Raw genomic sequence first — 21,957 nt, 5'->3', positions numbered from 1 at the left:
TGTTTAACGGTTTCGACTTGTTTGCTAAATAAATTAGAGGACAGAGAGGAAAAGTCCTCCCGGAGCGTCTCTTATTAAAACTGGCTGTGGTATGCAACAGATCATTTGGAACTGTCCGAATGGAGATAACAGGCAACTTTTCAAAGGTAATCTGGTTGCAGATAATAGATAACGTTTTATAGAAGCATCCTGATAAAGATGTAGCGAACTTTAAATATCTATGAATAACTTGACAGGCAATTTTTCACCTACATCACTAAAAATTACGAAAAATTAATTAATAAAACCTAAAATTGGAGAAAATAGTGTATACACTCCGAGACTAAAGTATCCTGGTGCGACTGTTGTTAAACTTCACAGTGGGAGACCAAAGGACCTACTTTAGCCCCTCGATCTAGTTACAATGAACCACTTAAATTATTTAACCCCAGTTATACACTTAAACAGTTTAATCTTTTAACAATTTGCACAACGCTGACAACTTGCAACCTGTGCATTCCTCGTAGTTCAATTAAACATCGGAATTAATTGAAGAGACGACAATAAAACACTGCGCACTTAGCTTATTGTTGGAAACCGGTCAGTGACGTCTGACCCTGGACAACAGAAGCAAAGAAGGTGATAAATATTAGCACCACTTCAAAAGATGCCGTTTCTTGGAAGGTGGACATGAAAAATGTCGAAACGTCGAGTCTTTGCCTACCTCTGCAGCACTCCCACAAGTGGGTTTGTCGATGGTGATTTTGTGCAAAGTTAAATGATCAAAGCGTTGTCACACTTGAGGTCTTTTTAAAATTTTCTGCTCCAGGTGGGGTGTAATTAATTTATCAGAGGAGAAGGAAGTCGGAGGACTTAGATGATGAGCTATAAAAAGACTTCCTGGTGCAATAAATGGCGCATAAAAAGGTGATTATCGAGCTGTAGTAGCAATAAGTTATTTATTCATGAGTAACTGGACCAAAATCAACCAAATTCGGAATTAATAGATGATAATGAAGTTCGATTGAGAAAAATGCTTACGGTTGTTTTGGAGCAGATGCAATAATAATGTCAAAACTGAGAACTGTTCGACCGATAAAATACGAAAGTTATATCACAAAAGGAATTCTATTACTTTTTTTCGATGAACTATTAATTATGGTTTTATTTACGTTTCATTTTTAAATTAACTTGAGATATTATTTTTTTCGAACTAATTTGTTAATTAACACGTGGATGGCTTTGCTTGTAGAGATTCCGACTAGCCATTAATTTAAAACTTTTAAATTATACCTGAATTCTGTTATTTGATTTTTCGGCTTAACGGCATACATACTATTAATATTCCTACAAAATGCTCCAAGCAGCTAAATCTAAATTGTATGTGAAATAAGCCCTTGAGATCGATGAACAATGTTTTAGAACTTTTATTATTTAGTTGAGCTGGTTGTCGACCAAAAGGTACATTAAATAAAAACCTCTTTACGAAATAATGACTGACGAAAAGTTATAAAGTTGTACAGTGTTGTAATACAATTTTAATTTTTTTCTCAAAAATATAGATGCCCAGGGTAAAAACTAGCCATGTATTCATAAATCGCACATAAGAAGTCTCTTATTTTATAAAATTTAAATAAGATTTACTGCTGTAAATTTTGGAGACGACTTGAAAAATTGTGGTTAGAGTTTTACTATCTACACGATATTCATATCTTAGATATAAAATTTGACAACAATCGATCTAATAGTTTCGTAGATTATCTGTCTAATAAAAATTGACACAGACAGGCGACAGACAGGACTCTAGGTATCATGAAACGTCGACAAAACATCAAAGTAGCCATTCGTCGGATGGACCCTATTACAATACTTCCTTAGCTTACACTCGGGAAGTAAAAACAAAGAAAAGAAAGAAAGTTAACTGGCAAATGTTCTTTAATTAGTTCATCGAGACAAGTATTTGTTTCTCTGCAGAAATTTTTTATTACATTTCTCCTAACATTTTACTACTGCATCCATTGGAAAGTAAATATTTAGGTTTTATGTTTATGACTAAGGAAAGCGGAAAATCTTTTGCCAAGTTTCCATTGAAGTAAGAATTAGCTCCACATTATATCTTAATGCATCGAAAACGTGAAAATCATCATTAGATCTAATAATTAAACTAATTGATTTACCTAATTATTTTTTTCCAAAGCGCCCATTAGAATCGCATTTTATTAAGCAATTTAGTCATTAAAATTGACATTGAAATTCGACTTCGCTACACCATTATGTTTTTCGTTTCAGTATTATGCTGTACTGTTTAGTAAAATGAAACCGTGGTATATACAGGATGAGTCAGTAAGCGTGCGTTCCTCGATATCTCATTAATTATTAGAAACAGAAAAAAAGTCAAAAACCGAAGTCGTACAGTTTTTTAAAAACTACAGTCTTACAACTAATTTTTTTTAATGAAACACCTTATATATTTTCGCCTATTTTAATTGACCTCCTGTTAAGTTTTTCAAATACAGTTTATTTTTTAAATTATGATGCGACGTTGCCACGTTATTCCAATTTTCTTGAAATTTTTTGGCAATGGAAGGGTACACAAAGGGTTATTATTTTTAAAATCTGTGTTACAAATTTTTGGGGAGAGATAAAGAAAGGTATGCGCTTTATTGTGATATAATTAAGATTAAATTTTCGTATACAGGATTCTTATAAAAAATGTTTCAGTTATTACCAGTGTTGCCAGACGTAGCGAAATTCCGCTACTAGTAACGAAATTTTTCTGAGACTTGAAAATTGGAAAATTCGAGTAATTTTTCTGTGCAATTTTTCCCTTTTTACTTAATATATGTAATCATCTTTTCACAACAAGAAACTTAAATATCGATTTTGCAATTACGCTCCACCCCTCGGTCTTACAACGAATGAAAAATTCATCACGATTGAGATGGAGACGTATGAGTAGGGCTTCTTTTTTGTTTTTTTTTTTTTAAATAAATTATTTAGTTTTCTTTGTATAACACGATTACTTAAGAACATTTCACATAGTAATTTGTCGTAGAAAAATAAGGATTTTGTAATTAAGCTCCACCCCTCGGCTTACGACGAATAAAAAAATCGTCAGAATTGAGATAGGGTGGGTGGGCGGGGCTTATATTTTGCCTTTTTTCTCTTAATATCATAGCCATCTTTTCACAACAAGAAACATAAAACATGGTTAAAATAGTACATGTTTGTAAGGAAATATGGATTTTGCAATTATGAGACGGAGCCTACACATGTTTTAAATTTCATGTTGTGAAAAGAAGTTTATACAATATTAAAACAAAAAGGAAAAATGTAGGTAAGCCCACCTACCCGCCTTATCTCAATTGTGATTATTTTTTTTATTCGCCGTGAACCAAGGAGGCGGAGCAAAGTACTTATGTCTTTACAAGAAATTGAAAACATGTTTTTGAGTATCGTGTTGTTAAAAGAACACTATGTACATTAAAAAAAAGGCAAAACATACATTTCATTTGTGATGATTTTTTTTAATTCTGACAAACTTTCAATACATTTAAAACGGTAAATTATGCCTTTTTTTCTTAATACGTGTAGATTTATTTCGACAACAAGAAACTTAAAACATGTCTAAAATGGTAAATTTTTGTAGTAATCAACTTAAATCCACCACTTTTCTTCTACAGCCCCATTAAATACGGCAAAAGTTGAACATCAAAGTTACTATCGAGGGCAACTTGATCTTATAAATGACAATTTTCAGCTGTAAAAACAGCCTGTAGCGGAATTTTTGGACGACATGTAGCGGAATTTTACCATTTAAATCTGGCAACACTGGATTACCATTTTCAAATATCGTTATTTCAGTTTTTCTAAAAATAGATCACCCTTCATTTTATTACTGCATCTTATTCTATTTTTTGTTCTCTTTCTTTTGGTTGATTACTTTCTAGAAAAGTAAAATTTTAAGAGACATCGACATAGTAGAAAAATGGGGCCAAAAAATAGAGTAGGATACAGTAATACAGGGTGTTCCATATGAAAGAACTGTTACATGGATATCTGAAAATTGTAAAGTTTTAGATTTTTTATCAAAAAAAAAAAACAAACATACATTACAATTTGATGTATAGTAGCCCAAAAGGCATAAGGTTATATGACCATCATAAAAGTAGTTGACCGCAAATAAATACCCCCTTTGTGTGGTTCGCACTAAGCTTACCGGTTGGCAATAAATCGTCTTCTAAACATTTCTTGCTCACATTTAACAGGGCCGGCTTTCAAAGCGACTGGTTATTTCGGAACCCTTTGTGGCTGCAGGTAGTAGTAGTAGGTAGTTAGATATTTAGTGAAAGCCACCCCTGAACGAACTGACAGCAGTCGGTCGAGCTGCAGTGGACACCTCAAAACCTTTTCTATTGGAAACAACTTAACTTCGACACAATGGGATAATTTTTGGATGGGCATATAACCTTATAGCTTTTGGAGTACTTTAGTTGATAGCACAACAAAATGCGGACCGTTATTTATTCTTCCACAACATATTGTAAGACAGACTTAAAAAATAACCCTATTGTGATTTTTTTGTAAACCCCTCCATTGCAAAAAAAAAATCAAAAAATTAGAATAATGTGGCAACGTCGCATCGGAATTTACAAAGTAAATTGTGGTTGTAAAACCTAACTTTAGTCTTTAACTTTTTTTATTTAACCCAATTTCTAAAAAAAAATCAGTTTTTTTTATTCAAATCATGTTACTAGAGAAGGCACTATTACGATAATGAGATACCCATAGTGGATAGTGTGAAATTTGGTTACTACAAAAATTTGGCGCAGAATTCAGTAATTAAAGTTAATATTGTGTCAAAAAATGAGACCTATAAAAGACTCTCTAGGAAAAAGTTAAACTTAGGCCCGCCAATCCACCCATTTCTCTCATTTTTTTTTCTTCTGAAATAAGAAATAAATCTTACAACAAATAGTACAACAAGCAAGTTACGACTGGCGCTTTTTTTACAACCTAGTTTCTCAGTTACTTACCACTTCCACTCTGCAGAAGAACATATAAACCCCGCACACAAATCCGCGTTTATTTCAGCGATAAATTTTATATAAAAAAAATCTACTCTAATTGAAAAGAAGAAGAAGAGGAAACTTAAAACATGTTTAAAATAGTAAAATTTTGTAGAAAAATATGAGCAAATAAAAAATTCATTACAAATGAGATAGGGGCGGGTGGGTGGGGTTGTCTTCTGTTTCTTAAGATATGCCTATTTTCAACAACACTAAATACCATTTGATACTTTAAGTATTTTATTGTTGAAAGAAGACTATGTATATGTACAAGTACATACTAAGGAAATCAAAGGATTAACCCCACTAACCCGTCCCATCTTAATTGTGATTAATCTTTTTATTCGTCTCGAGGTGGGGAGCGGATTGAAGACCATTACCCTTTTTTTGGAAAAAGAGTTTGAGGCGTGAAAAATCGGCTCCACTGTCACAATTTGTACTTATTTTGTAAAGTCCTTTCTTATGTATTTTTCAAAATTATATTTTAAGGCTGGCGTCTGGTTCGGTTTAGCCCTATACTAAATACATTGAAAACATCGTCGCGGTTTCCGGAGTTGCATTTTAAAAATATGAGATATATCGCTTTAAAAAAATTATATTTCGAATTAACAAATTTCAGTCCAGGGGACCTCCATATTTATATTCATATCTAGTATGCAGTTTTTACAAAAAAAAATTATAAAGTTGAACAACTTTTACATCACATTTTAACCGGCACATTGATGCATTTTTTGACGAAGTGCTGAAGTTTTTTGCATTTTGAGATAGGAGGTCCCCTGGGGAAAAGTGTCAGCTTTCTTTTGATACCATTTATAACATTAAAAAATCCACGACTGAGGTAAATAACTGGCGAAAAGTCAAAATCTATTGAAACGAGAAATCGGCATTAAACGAGCTGTGATGCGGTAGCAGAATGCAGGTTTACTTAGATTCTGACTTGGTTGGAGATTTCAGTATTTTAAAAATGCAATTCCGGAAACTACGACGATGTTTTCAATGTATTTAGTATTGGGCGAAACCGAACCAGACGCCACCCTTAAGGTACATTTTGATCAAGAAGATTTCATCCAGGACTTAAAATTAAAAGAGGACGCTGTACCTAAATATTTTAAAGCTCAAGATTTCAAATATAAAGCTCCATTTAAAATTATCAATCGAGAAGACACAATTAATGAGAAAAATATCAAGGTCCAAAATTCCGTATCATTGATAAACAATTTACAATTATTAACGCAAATCGAGTGTTTAGAAAAGTACTACCAAAATTATTTATTGCAGCAGAACGAAGACGAAATTTATTGTTTAGAAGAAAAAATTAACAGTTTAAATTTAGAGAATTAAAAAATTAATAACAAACTGTCCAAAATTTTGCTTGGTTTAGACTATTTACATTTATATTTTATATTTTCCTTCTTACACATTCTATTTTTTGTATTTTTATCTGATGTGCTATTAACCTATGTGCTATATGTAATATGGCGAATAAAACATCACTGTCATTGTCACTACAAATGAAGAAAAAACCTTTGAAATATAAAGTGTAGATCGAATAATTTATAGAACGAAAATAACAATTTATCTGTTTTCTCACCGAAGATTCAAGAAGGAAGTGTGGGATTAAATAGAGACCATTTTCGGGAACGATTATTCAGTCAGCGAGTCGAATCCAGTGGATGAATTCAGTCAAGTTGCGCCGGAATTATTTTGTACATAATCGCTCTGTAATAAGTCGTGTAAATTCGAGTCACTAAGAAATACATTATTGAGTTTTACCCACGCCGATATTAAGTACCTACCCAACGTAACAATACATAAATTGTACAAATCAAAAAATTGTATTTAAATTCTCTTTTACTTATTGGGTAACACCTTATGGTATTGAAATGAAACCAACAAAAGGAATCACAGTTTGTGATAAAAGACAAATTCTTGTCATCGATTTACCAAATTCATCTTAAGCTTAAAACGTGTGCAAGGTTTCAGAGCAATAGTTTTGTAGTTTCTAAGTTAAATTGTAACTTCTTGTTGACTTTTTTTCCAAACAATTTACATACATTTAGAACAAGTGACAGATGACACCTGACTGACAGAAGACAGAATGATAGATAGACGGAAATAGGCCGACATTTTCGTATTGTACAACCCGTTAAACGTGTATAAAACATAAAATTAACTATTAAATGGATCCTATTAAAACACCAAAGCAAATCACAAATTTTTAGTTAAATATTAGTTTTGATTAAACGACATTTACCAAGCTTCAATGAAAGTGTCTGCAGTATAATTACTCAAAATGACGTTTTTTGACCCCATGGTAGTAAAACTATATTAACCATGCCTGTTATTTAGTTGCCTTTGAAAATTTAAATACCCTTCAAAAGGTCTGCCTATTTTGGATTAAATTTACTGAATAATAGATAAAGTTGCGCAAATTCAAACAGTGTGAACAACTTGTTGACGTGCCATTTATAATACATTCGTTTCTAAAATATAATTTCAACAGTAAAGCTAGTTTTACTTCAATTTTTAATTTAAACGTGATTGCAAGTTTTATTCTGAAACAAAAATTTTGAATACCAAGTATTCAATATGTAGCTATTAAATTGAAAACTAGTAAATTCAATTATGACGTTTGCAAGCAATTTTGCCTCATTTGTATGTACCACGTGTTGCGAAGAGTTTTTATTAATTAATTACAGTTAAAGTCAAAAGTACAGTTCATCTTATGTTCTTGTTGATGTACAACTCGTAAATTAATCTTGTACCTTATTTGGTGTATTCTCGATAACTACTTTATTTTAGTTGTAAGCTGCTAATTATACAATTACCAGCTCCCGCATTCGTCCACATTTTCTTTACTCGGGTGGGTCTTCACGACTTCCTGAGCCGTCTTCTGTTCTCTAATTAATTGTCCTCACTTCATTACCTCCGCATAAATTACACACCATTACCATTCATCATCAACCTGTTCCATCACCAATAAAACATTCGTACTTCCAGGTGTACGGTTCCTGCTCTGCCCATGTCCTCGGCGACGAATGCAACAGCGACTGGGAATGCAAAGAGAACATTGCGGGATCGATCTGTCACAGGGGAAGATGCTTATGTCAGCCCTTCTACGCCCGAGTCAACCAGACAGCATGCGTGCAATGTGAGCACGACTCAAAAGTCTTGATTGAGACTAAAGACGATCTTTTTCAGCGACGCTGCTGGGCTACGACTGTATTGTTCCTGAACAGTGCTCGTTGAAAGTCGCCAACAGCAGTTGTCTGGATGGGACGTGCCGGTGCGTCGATGGATTCTTGCAATTCAGGAAACACACTTGTCTGGGACGTGAGTATAATTGTAAAATTGGAGGATCGGGGGGCGTGAGTGCGTGACGGATAAAAGTTAATTGTCCGAGCGGCAATTAAAGAAAGATAATTGGGTAAATTAGTGACTGCAGTATTGAGTAATGAGTGGGTTATCTCGGATCTTGAAACTTGAACAGTGTTTGTGGTTTTTTCTTCACTTTGCCAAAGGTTTTTTGTAATGTAGTAAAGTTTGAGATGACGTCATCAAGGTTTTGCAACGGAGGAACAAATATATTTTAATTAGCGATTCAGGGGGGTTGGTGTAACGAAGATACGTGTTGTTGAGGGTTGAGGGCAGGATTAAAGACTATCCCCCTAGTAAAAACCGGAATTATATGCAGAAAAAAACTGAAAATATATTTTAAAAACCTTACTGTTTAATATGTATAAAAATGCACTTAACATTAAAATATGCAATACATGCAAAAAATTAGTTAAATATGTAGAATATGCAAATACATTAAAAAAAAAACTAAACAACAAAATTGTTGCATTGAAAAACTGTACAAGAATGATGACCCACATATTAAGGTGCATTACATGGTCTATAGAACTGAAATAAAAACTAAAAAGCCTTTAACATACAAGGCTTTTAAAGTTTAAGAATGTGACAAAGATTAATAAATCTGAAATAAGATGTATACATGTATATTTTCAAAAATTATATTATATAAAAAAATTAGAGATAAGCTAATTAGCTAGAAGTTACATATTTTCAAACTTTGATTTATTAAAACATAAATTCTATCATATGTGTAGTATAATATAAAAAGAAATCATCAGTTGCCTTTTCAGTAGATGTAATTTTTTTTGTATTGTCTTGTATTTAATTGTATCTGTAACATATAGTTTCCATCTTCACTTTCCAAAAACCGTTGTCACGATTTATAATTTGTAATTTTAGTGATTCTGGTTCTGAAGTTCAGACAGGAAGTACACCTTGTTGCCGATTTTTTATAGGACATTTATTCGTATCCTCAAAATAATGTTTTGTCGTCATAAATGATCTTCTAGTTATTAAATTCGTTCCCAGGATTTTTTTTCCAAATTAATTAAAATGATTTTAAACATTTTTGTCAAAATTAACTACAATTTGTATCTCATAAAATCGAATGATTACCAAAATCTACGTCCTTTTAATTTTATTTATACTCAGAATAATAAAAATGTTTTCAAAATAGTAGGTCTGTCTGCAGATAAATCGATTTGTTTTATTCAGTTGTTATTAAAATACTTATTAATAACAATAAATGTATTTGTTGTTATCAGAATAAAACGAACCTTATACAATTTTTGCCACTTTTATGTCGCTATCGATTTTTATTAGAAACTCCTGTACTTGTGATACATGAATCCGTGTTGAGTTTTTACCCTAGACAGAAGCACGCTTCTTTAAATTACTGTAACGAAACATACATGTCTTTTTTTTAACCTTCGACCAACTTTTATCTTGAAGTTATATATATATGGCCTATTATAACTTATTTTTCAATCCCTGAAAGTAAGCTGAAGAAGTATTGTAATAGGTTCTCTTTGATGAATGGCGTCTTTCATGTTTTCTCGACTTTTCATGAGCCCCAGAGTACGAAAAGTAGGTCTCCCGTTTCCGTAAGTTATAGGATAGGTGTCAAATTTTCAGTCAAATTTCATAGTTTTCCAAAAAGCCGGATATGTTGTTACTATTCTTAAGGGGCGAACGAAGTGACTTTCTCACTTTGAACCAATTTTTTTATTTGAATTTCTATTAATTTATTAAAAAATATTCGCATTTGTCTAAGAAATATGTATTTCACCTAATTTCAAAATATAATAGTACCTATGATAGTTGATAACATACTGTTACGTTGAACGGGTATTTAAAATCGACGTGGGTAAAGCTCAACAATTTATTTCTTAGTAACTCAAATTTACACAGCGATTAAGTACAAAACAATTCCGGCGCAACTTAACTAGACTCTGTCTTGACTGAACCAACTGAATAATAATAATCGTTCCCGAAGGTGGTCTCTATTTAAACCCATACTCTCCTTCTAGAGGAATAGACATCGCGACTTCCGCTTCCAGGCTTTTCTTTAGCGAACGCCGCTCGGCCACCGTCACCGACGATGAGTCACCTATCATCGACGCACATACTAGAAAACCCATAGGCGTCCTACCGGGGCGGCATATGGGTTTATTTCGTAACAATATTAACAAAATTGTTTGATACTCCTGATATTATCATTTGTCGTAAATTAGATCATCACATCACCATGTAATTCTATAAAGACAATTCTTATTATTTGATAAACTGTAATATTTTCAGGTGATTATACATAGATTTACAGATGATGCCTTGGAAACTAGTAATTGCGCGATAATAAGTTATAATTTAGATAGACTTATTGTCACATCTTAGGATGTTGTTATTTGAATTTTTTTTAAATATTAAAGAAAATTATCTACATATAAAGCTCTACACCATCAATAAAACAAAAAACACTATTTAATTTGATTTAATTTAAAATTTAATCAACCATTCTAAAGTTTAAACTTCTATCCTTTAAAGTAAAAGACGGTAAAAACAACTGAGCCAACGTAAGCTGCGAGTATGGTAAGCATTCAAGTACATTGTCAACGGAACGCCCGTTACATCTTACAGGTTAATTTAAGTTTAAAAAAAATGACGGATCAAGATTTACAATTCTACACGCCGGAAGTCAATTTGAATTTTTAGATGGTTATAACTTTTTATTAAATTCGAAAAACAATGATAGTGGTTAGCTCAAAACAATGGACGGAGCACTTTTTCAAAATTGGGTGGTTAATCATCTTATTCCTGCTTTGGCCAAGTTGAAGTTGTTGTGCAAAAAAAAAACTACGTATATTAAGAAAAAAAGACAAAATTTAAGCCCCGCCCACCCACCCTATCTTAACTTTGAAGATGTTTCTATATCTCGGGAGCCAGGGGGCGGAGCGTAATTACAAAATCCTCTTTTCGTGCAGAAATTGACCATTATAAACATGCTGTAAGTTTCTCTCTGTGAAAAAAAAGAGTATGTATTTTAAGGAAAAAAGGCAAAATATAAGCCCCGCCCACCCGCCCTTTCTCAATTGTGATGATTTTTTTATTTCTCGAAAGCCAGGGGGGCGGAGCGTAATTGCAAAATCCTCATTTCCTTGTAGAAATTGACCATTTTGAATATGTTTTAAGTTTCTCGTTGTGAAAAGAAGGCTACTTATATTAAGAAAAAAAAAAATGGTCGAAAGTTGTTTCAACAGAACTTTCTTCACTCCTGTGAAACATAAAAAATAAACACCCCATCAGATTTAGGAATTTAACTCCTTACTATGGAAATTTTCAATTTAACAAATGACATATCCTTTATTTTTCGTGAGCCAGGGGGCGGAGCGTAATTGCAAAATCCTAATTTCCCTGCAGAAATTGACCATTTTGAACATGTTTTAAGTTTCTCATTGTGACGTATATTAAGAAAAAAAAATTGGTCGAAAGTTGTTTGAATAGAACTTTCTTCACTCCTGTGAAACATAAAAAATAAACACCCATTCGGATTTAGGAATTTAACTCGTTACTATGGAAATTTTCAATTTAACACCTTTTAAATTTAAAAAGTTTTTACAAATAGAGGCAAAATCAATCTTACCTTAGCAAGTACTAGCTCCGCACATCCGCTCCCTATTTTCTCAGAGGATATGTTATTTGCCAAAATAAGTCTTATCTTAGCAAGTACTAGCCCCGCCCACCCACCTCCTAGTTTCACAGAGGATATCTCATTTGCCAAAATAAATCTTATCTTAGCAAGTACTAGCCCCGTTCACCCGCTCTCTATGTTCTTAAAAGGTATGTTATTTACCAAAATTCTAGTATTTGCTAAGATAAGACTCATTTTGGCAAATAACATAATCCTCTGAGAAAATAGGGGAGGGGTGGGCGGGGCTAGTACTTTCTAAGATAAGACTAATTTTGGAAAATGACATATCCTCTGAGAAAATAAGGGGCAAATCTAAAAAATTTGAATGCAATGATAAATCATAAGTAAAAAGTCATCATATTTTGCACATTTTGGGTAGAATTTATTCGGCAAAATTTTGAGCTGACGTCATCAATTTTTTGAAGGGGTTAAGTAAATATATTTTGATTAAAAATTTATTATGCTTATCAAAACTTTAAAATATTCGCAAGTTTTCAAAGCATTCGGTTTTTATAGATTCAAAATTAAGTTGCAAAATCTTGTTTTATAATTTTTTTTCTCCAAAAATCTGGACGCTTCGGGTAAAAACTCAAGACGGAGTCACAAATTACATGTGTAGGACTATGTTATTTTATACAATTTAAAATTCATTTAGTATGAAATGTACGATTTTGAAGTGGCATCATCACATTATTGGTGGGGATGATTAGACAAATTTTGGTGAGCGTTTTACCATGTACATGATATTCCTAATATAAATACAAAATTTGACAACAATCGACCCAGTACATTTGGACGGCAGACAGACGGACAAACCAACAGACGTACAGACGAACAGACAGACAGGCGGAAACAGGAGATTGTAGGGGTCATGAAAGGTCGAGAAAACGTAAAAGTAGAGAGACGGCCGACGGACTCGCTAGTCACTAATAGCAGTAGCGGCTCGTGGTCCTTTCGTTAGGTGAGGCAACAATTTCGTTTCAAAATCAGCAGGTATTAATTAACATGTTGGCAATTACTTTTGTTAAAAGACAGATTGTTTATTCGTTTTTATGAAAACAATACAAATAGCTTTGAGTCAGTAACACATCTCTATTCTATATGAGTACACTTCTCGAATAAAAAACATTTAATTGCTTCACACAAACCAACGAGAAGGTTTAAAGACTATAGAATTTGCTTTCTTAGCATTAAATATTAATTCATATGATCTAGGGCTAATTTAAATATATTAATCAATTAATTAATAAAGTTCTCCTCAAATCTGGATGAGAGGTTCTAAATCTTTGACATACAATTGTTCGTCGTAAGAAAACCGTGCTTAAATATTTAAACTTTATAAGAAATTCTGGAGATTATAGATTCTTATGTTGCTATCAGAATTGCAAAACTGACATTTTCATTGTCCTACTCTGTTCAAGTTAACTTAAAAGTTTTAATACACAACCTTGGCAATGCACATGCAGTGAACACCTTTCCTCGCGTCTAATTAATGCACAACTAAATGCACACTAAATGCATTCAGCATCCCTGTTCAGCATTGTGCAGTTTCACCGTGAGATTAAAAAATCCGATCTGATTGGCTTAAGGACGGTAGGCGTTGGTGCCTCCGCTGGCGCTTTGATAAAGCACTGATGACTATTGTCTTACTCAAAAACATATTAGCGCCACTGACTAATCATACTGAAGATATCCGTCTTTCTGAGGCATGCCTCTGTCTGAAGCTGGCCTACACGGCGGTGATCAGCGCTTATTCCTGTCGAAAGCGCGTACTTCAAAATATGTTTTATACCAAGACGCGTTTTAATAAATCACAGTGTTCCATGAAAGTTATTTGCTATATCTGTAAAATATATTTGAAGTTAACAGATATTAAAACAAAAACTAATAGTCAATTTTTCCAGGGGAGGCACTGCCTCCCCTGCCTCCCCTGACGAGCCGCCACTGACTAATAGTAACTTCAACACAAATCGACTTTTGAAATGGAGTGTACTTTCAAAACAATTCAATGTCCTACAAATCTGTTTGCAGATGATAATTGTAATTCTATCATTTTTTTTTTAATAAAAACATGTATTGAAAAAAAAATATTTCCACCATCGTAACGACAAAACTTGAATATATATTATGTCTCTAGTGTAACTTTTTTTAAAATTTTCCTCCTTTAAAGAAATTTGCATATTAACTTAATCAAAAAGTAGGTTAACTTTGTACGATTTGATTTTTTTTGTTATAAATATGTCAAAAAATCAACACTAAAGACGGTTGATGTAGTATTTTTTTTTTATAAAAAATTAGTCGAAGATTATATCCACAGAACTTTCTTCCCCTCTGGAGTACAATAAAACATATCTAGCTTTTTCGAAAAATGATAAAATTTATTTTGCGACTTTCGTTTTTTTTTATGAGAATCCCTATTCTTTAGTTATAGTAACGTATGTAATGTTAAAGTAAATGTAAAGAAGCGTGCTACGCGTATGTTTCAAATGAATTTTTCCTTTACAAAATTTTGTGATGCAAGGATATGTGTATACCAGTTTGAATAGGTGCAGTGTAATACCAATAACAATATTGTATTCCCAAATTTTCGGGAAAATGGGGTGAGCCCAATGATAAATCACACGGATAGACTCATCATCATATTTTGCAAATTTTAGATAGGATTTATTCGGCAAAATATTGACATGACGTCATCAATTTTTTAGGGGGATAGATGAAAAATAATGGGTAAAAATTTACAATGCTTACGATAACTTTAAAACGTCTCCAAGATTTCAGAGCATTTGGTTTTGCAGTTTCTAAAGTAAATGGCACAATGTTGTTATACAATTTTGATATTTTTTCCAAAAATCTGAATGTTTTATTTTTTATTATTTATTGTGAACAATTTTGAGATAACGTCTTGGTGGTGGGGATGATTCGACAAAGTTTGGTTAGCATTTTATCGTCAACATGATACTTATTCATAAATACGCATCAAGTTTGACAACAATTGGTAATTTCGGAGATTATCTGTATAACAAAAATTTACTCGGATAGCGAACAGATAGACAGACAGACTAGAGACCATATTACAATACTTTCTTAGCTTTATTTTAACAGAAATACAAACATCACTTTCGAGCAAAAGTGGGATTCCTAATCCCTAATTACTAATAAGTGTAGTAAGCATTTGCAATATATACAGACGTATAATACATCTCTAAATAATAATAATACTGTTTCACACAAAACGAAACAAGCTTACTGCGACGCTATTAATTTAATCACAATATAGTTACCTGATTTATATGCAGTGCTTACAATTGTGTCTAAGTACCCACTTCATGATTTTTAGTACTATAAGTGCCAACATTTACAATTGACCGGAAGGACGCGACTACAATAATAGTGTTTGAAATGAGTCATATTTGTTTACTTTGGAACGGTTTTGTGGCTAAATTCCCTTCAAATATTCTAAATTCAGTCAGAAAATGTGTGGGTCATTAGACTTGTCTTTAGAACACTCACCTCTTCGCCTCATCATACATACAATAGCGTCACAGTGAATTTATTTATTTTTTAAATAAACACGAAAAAATGCACTTGTTTTCAGCGCTAATTTAATTCATCTAAGGTCAGACTGTTAAGACAGCCGTTTCTTTTGTTATCTTAATAAAACGAAGCCCCATTATCCTCATTATGCAAACAAGCATCAAATTTAATTAACCTCCATAGTAATCTTCTTTTAACTTGCACGTTGGGCAAAGAATAGTTGAGAAATTGCGTGCATCGTTACGACCAGAACAGCAATTATTAAATATCCTCGTTTCAGTACAAGAATTCTAAAAAATGCGTCACGGAGATTCGTTGTAGAAGCAATAGCAAGAAATTTGGCTTCTTGGGTGGGACGCATCGGTGCTAATTACGGTTAGCTACGTGAGTGAATTGGAGTTCTGATTATACCTTTCATGGTGACAATTGTCACGGATTTTTTGCACTAATAGCTGTTTTAATTGCGCGAATATTCCAAGTGTGCTATCGTCGTGTTTTGTAAGTGAAACTGTGACCAAAGAATCTCCAAGTAGTCCGTGACTGCCGACGGCAAGGTTGTTGTACGCATCTCTTGCATATCGTGCTTTGAAAAAAGTAATGAGGTTTAAATCGATTGTTCTAATGGGAAAGTTTCAGAGAAAAATCTGATCGGCTAGGCAACGTGGTCAAAATGCACGAAATAAGAGCACTTCAAGTTGTAATTCTATTTTTTTTTTTTGTCGAAAGTGTAAGTAGGTACATGGAATTATAGGACTTGTCATAGAGATAAATGTCAACACTATGTCTACAGAATTCTCGTCTGAAACCTGAAAAATTTTAAACATAGAATTGTCGACGTTGAAGCTATTTTCTCCAGTTGCGTAGAGTGACACCATAATTATTCACACTGGTGCCATTTTTCACTCAACTAACAATGTGACAGTCCCAATTAATTTCAGTATTTTTTAAAAGGTGTTCTATTTCTGGTCCCATCCTGAGAAAATAACTTACAGCTTGAATGATGCGACCATACAATAAGACCAAATTAGTACCATTAAAGTTTCAGTTCTATGTATGTATCGCACAAATAGTTCGAAGGCCGATTGTTGCTATTTTTCAAAACAGAACAACTTTCAACAACCTCAACCCATGAATTACTATTATTAATAGTATCCAATCATAGCGTACCTACTCTAGTGCTTTCCTTGAAGAACTTCAATTGGAAAATAATCTTTTCATGCCATCATTATTATTATTAGCCGCACCAGTGAAAAATAACCCGTAACTCAATCATAACCATCCTCGTTGCTTTCAATACATGAATATTCACGTTTCTGCTGTTGCAAATTATTTAACTAACGCAAATTACACAGTTATTTGATGATAAATAGCTGGAGGAGCGGTAGCAAGAGCCAATCAAAGTATCGTGACATGACTTATTACACTTCTGATTAGCCTTAGCCGCTGTCATTCATCTTCAACACTAGAATTCTCGTAACAGTTTTGGATATTGTGCGTGCCACTATAGGATACCGTTGTCACAATGGTCGGACAAATTTGTAGTTATACCACATATTTTATTTACATCATGATCATGAATACTGTACCGTACGGTGTACAGTTTGGCGATGTAATTGAAATTCAATGGATCAATTATTGCGCGAAGTTCTGGGATTTGAGGTATTTGAAAAATATGTGCGATAGAATTTGGGAAGTGGTTTAATGCGTGCACGATTTATGAATTCTCGAGATGTTTTACCTAGATGAAGATAACATATGTATGTACGATAGGTTTTTAATCGTTAGCATACGAAATCTGAGTGATGTTTTGCATTATTTATCTATCCACTTAGAATATTTACAGGTGCAATAACTTTCAGTGGCCTTTCAGCAATTAATAGAAGCGACATACAGAAATGCAGTCGTTATTTATTTTTAATTCCCTAGAGTTATTTTGATGAATATTTAGTTATATTGTTTTGTCTGTTTGCTATATTATTAAACAATCTAAATAATTGGCCGAATTTCTATGAATTTTTAAATGTCCTTTAGGGTCCTGTTGTTTTTTTTTTTAAATTAAACATGGTCTATTTTAACATCAAGAATGGATTTCAAAGGTGCTGTCACCTTTGGGAGACAGCCTGTTATCTCAAATCTAAAAAGGTTTTATAATTCATTTTTCCATTTTCACCGCAGCGGTCGCATTTTATCTGCTTAACTTTACTTTTTACTTTTATGTTCTAAAGGATTTTTCTTTGTCCTTATGTTGTGATTATTCCGTCAAGTTTGCTAACATAAATGGGGTGAAAGCTCTGAAAAAATGAAAAAGATAAAAGGGGCAAATTTAAGTTTGGCCATTAAACTCAAAATAATTTATTTAGTTAACAAAGTATGTTGTCAGTAGATTTGAGGATGCTGCCTTATCTTATGAGGGGATTTTTCTTTTAGTACAACGTTGTTTACGCTTCTTTGTCGGCTTCTTAACGATTTCTCAATGGAAAGATTTGTTTGTTGTGGTTCTAACAAGTCCAGTTTCCTAGAAAAATTATAAAATTTGATAAAAATGTAGATATAATGCCAGTTACAGTGTAAGAAAAACAAAATTAAAAAATATTCTTTGGGTTATTTTTATAAAAGCTTATGTAATTAGGATTTTTTTGAAAATCTGGATGCCTAGACTAATACCTAGAGAAGATTCATAGCCCATAAATACAGGAGTATGTTGTTTTATAAAATTTCGATGTGATTTACCAATATTAATATTTTTTCTTATTACTTAACTTATTAAGAAAATATCTTTTTGAATCTCAAAACTAATTAAGATGTAATCTGAAGTAGATACAGATTCATTTTGTCCAAAAATACAAACTCCAAGCATCGTTACTAGTGTTATTAGTATATCACATACAAATTTCTCGTTATATTTACTTTGAATGGCTACTTGCATGTTTTCTTCCCGTTTCAGGACCGCGAGACTTTGAAAAAATGGGTCTCCCATCTCCGTCTGTTTGCCTGTTGCCGTCTGTATCGATTATTATTAGCCAAATAATCCTCGACACTAGTGGACCGATTTTAGATGGATGTTATTAGTATCGTGTAGATGATAAAACGCTAACCAAATTTTGTGTATATTACAAAATAATAAACTATATAGGTTATCACAAAAAATAAAAATCTTAAGCTAAAGAAGTATTGTAATCGAGTCCATCGGGCGACTCGCTATTTTTATGTTTTCTGGACGTTTCATGGCCCCTAAAGTACGAAAAAATAGACTGTCGGTTTCTGTCTGTCTGTCTTAGAAACTAATGGACTGATTGTTGTCAAATTGTAATAGTCAAAATAAATAAAAATAAAATACCCATGCCCTTGTGATTTATGAATCCGTGTTGAGTTTTTACCCCATACATCCAGATTTTTGGGAAAAAGTCAAAATTGTGTAACAACATTTTACAATTTAATTGAAACTGCAAAATCGAATGCTCTGAAATTTTTCAGGCGTTTTAAGGCTATCGGAACCATGGTAAATCGTTAATCAAAATTTATCCGTTTATTCCGTCCGAAAAAATTAATCACATCATCACAAAATATTATTATTTAAATTTGATAAAATAACATATTCTGCACTTGTTGTTCATGAATCCGTTTTTATTCTAAACATCCAAATTCTTGGAAAAAAAATCAAAATTTTATAACAACCTTTTGTAATTTAACTTTTAAATTGCAAAACCAAGTGCTTTGAAATATTGCAAACGTTTTAAGGTTATTGGAAGAGTGGTAAATACATAAAGAAAATTTATCCCTTACCTCCACTCCAAATTGATGACACCATCTTACAATTTTAAATAATGTTTATGAATCCCAATTCAATTTTACTCTAAATATTCAGATTAAAAAAAAATCAAAAGTGAACAGCAATATTTTACACTTTAATTTTGAAATTCCCAAAAACCGAATGATCTGGAATCTTGGAAATGTATTAAAGTAATTAGAAACATGGTAAATCGTTAATTAAACTTTATTCGTTTATGCCCCGCCTCAAAAATGTTGACGTCATTTTGCAATTTTGACGAATAATGACTGATGGAAAATTGAATAGCTAGAAATCCAAAAATTGCAAAACTGAAAAATTTAAAAATCGGGAAAATAAAAAATAAAAATCACGAATTTGAAATTTTAAGAAAACGAAAAATTTCAAATCGAAAAATTGAAGAAACGAAAAATTATTAAACCGAAAAATTGAGTAATTAAAGAAATTAAACAAACGAAAAAAAACTGTGATATCAAAAACTTGATCGAAGGTAAATAAATCCAGATTTTTCGAAAACTTATTAGGTTTGATTTTGGGAATTTTAACCTTTTTATTATAGCTCTGGTAAGTTAAAATAAAGTGAGCCACCCTGTATAAGTTCTAAAAACTATCTACATTGAAAAACCACAAGTATAGAGTCATCATTTTCTGCATATTTCAGAGAGGATTTATTCGGCAAAATTTTGAGATGACGTTTTTTGGGAGGGGATAAATGAATAAATTTTTAATTTTGTCTCTCCACTTTTTAAATCTTTTTTATTTTCTGCATATTATTTTCTATGCAAAGATTTAAAAAGTGGGGAGAAAGAGTTTTATTAGAATACAGAAGAAAATTTGAAAAATACACCCACAAGGGAGTGACACAACCTCAGAATAAATTTAGGTTTACGGTAACCTTAAAACGCAAGATTTCAGAGCATTCGGTTTTGCAGTTTCAAAGTTAAATTGCAAAATGTTGCCAATCTTTTTGGTTGGCGTTTTACCTTCTACATGATGGTTCTAATATACAGAAAAGATAAAACAATCGATCCAGTAGTTTCTAAGATTATCAGTCATTTTATAAAATAATATACTTGTGTACTCGTGATTTATGAATCCGTTCTTACCCTTGATACCCAGATGTTTGTAAAAAAAAATTGTATAACAAGATTTTAAAATTTAATTTTGAAAGCGGAATTGTTCGGGATGTCGCAAACGTTTTAAGATTTTAATAAGCAATCGTAATGAAACTCCATCTCCTCCCTCCCCCAAACGGATACAGAAAATCTAAAATGTTGAAAAGATTTTGAATCCATTGATGTGGTTTATCAATGCATTCATATTTTTTTTACTTTACAGAGGATATCAAAAAAAAATCGCGAAATTAAATTTTGTAGTTGCTTTGAAAGTCGTTTTCTTAATCATAAAAATTGTTGAAGAAATAGAGCCGAAAATCACTTCGAAATCTACAAAAAAATGTCTTTGGCTAATTTTCGAAGGTATTCGAACAATGATAAAAAATTTCATAGAGGGGTGTATTGAAAAATTGAGTTTTTGGAAAAGTTGCCAAAATGCGCAAAAAGTTCTGAGATGTAAACCTCAACACGCTAATTCCAAAAATATAAAGGTTTTATTGTTCCAGAACAAGATTTTTTTAAAGATTCGGTTTGACGACGAAATTTTGTAATAATTTTAAAAGTTGACATATTTCAGTTAGTGATTCGGCAGAAATGGTAGGGATTTTGAAAGAAATAAAGCCTAGAATGAATTCTACAAAAAAGTCATTAACTAATTTTCCAAGGTGGTCGAAAAACGAACAAAAATTTCATAAGGTATTGAAAAATCGGGTTTTTGAAAAAATGTCCAAAAAATCCACATTGGGATATTTGACGTGCTGAATTGAAAAACATAGCGTGCGGTCTCGAACCAAAATTTTCGAAATATTCGGTTTGAAGTTCTTTTTTTTTCCTAAAATTCCCCACGTTTCAGTTGGCGATTCTGGTAGGATTTTTAACGAAATAAAGCCGAAAGTAACTTTTGAGCTGTACAAAAAAATGTTTTTAGCTAATTTTCGAAGGTGGTCCAAACATGAAATAACGTCATCAAATTTTTGGGAACGACCGGACCAATTATGGTTATCGTTTTGCCAATTACTCCTACATTATATCGTTAAAACATATTTAAAATTTCACAACTGTTAAATCAGTAGTTTCAGAATAATAAAAACGTCGGTAGATTACAGGAAACAGAGGTGGCCAGTGACGGGCGCTGCTCACATTTGAACCATTTATTTTTATATAATATTTTTTATTCAAATAACACTTTCCTGGTAAAAATCAAGAGTCTATTAAAATCTCAATCGCATTTTAGTTTACAATTAAAATATTGATATAATTTATTGTTGTCCATTAATATTTCCGCTAATAATTCTAATGCTGATGGTCGTACTTTCCACGTGTACAGTAGAACAAAACTATTTTTTAAATGAAAAATTAAATCTGATCAGCAACAGACCCAATTTTCACTGTTAGTGTGAGGCTGAATAAAATTTATTTTTATTAGTT

General features: G+C 32.3%; 1 protein-coding gene across 1 annotated transcript in view; it reads left to right on the top strand.

Moving 5' to 3' along the window:
- Positions 1-21,957, top strand: part of LOC135142859 (sortilin-related receptor-like) — a 64,034-nt gene that overhangs the window by 22,287 nt on the left and 19,790 nt on the right. The window contains exons 2-3 of the mRNA XM_064074639.1: positions 8,049-8,199; positions 8,250-8,381. Of these exons, the coding sequence (XP_063930709.1) occupies positions 8,049-8,199; positions 8,250-8,381 (283 nt within the window). The remainder of the gene's footprint in view (positions 1-8,048; positions 8,200-8,249; positions 8,382-21,957) is intronic.

Source organism: Zophobas morio, unplaced genomic scaffold, assembly GCF_036711695.1.
Source record: "Zophobas morio isolate AGI-343-1 ecotype UQ-CSIRO unplaced genomic scaffold, CSIRO_AGI_Zmor_V1 ptg000004l, whole genome shotgun sequence".
NCBI classification, from domain to species: Eukaryota; Metazoa; Arthropoda; class Insecta; order Coleoptera; family Tenebrionidae; genus Zophobas; species Zophobas morio.
The sequence above is the reverse complement of the archived record's forward strand: the minus strand, read 5'-3'. Positions and strand labels throughout refer to the sequence as shown.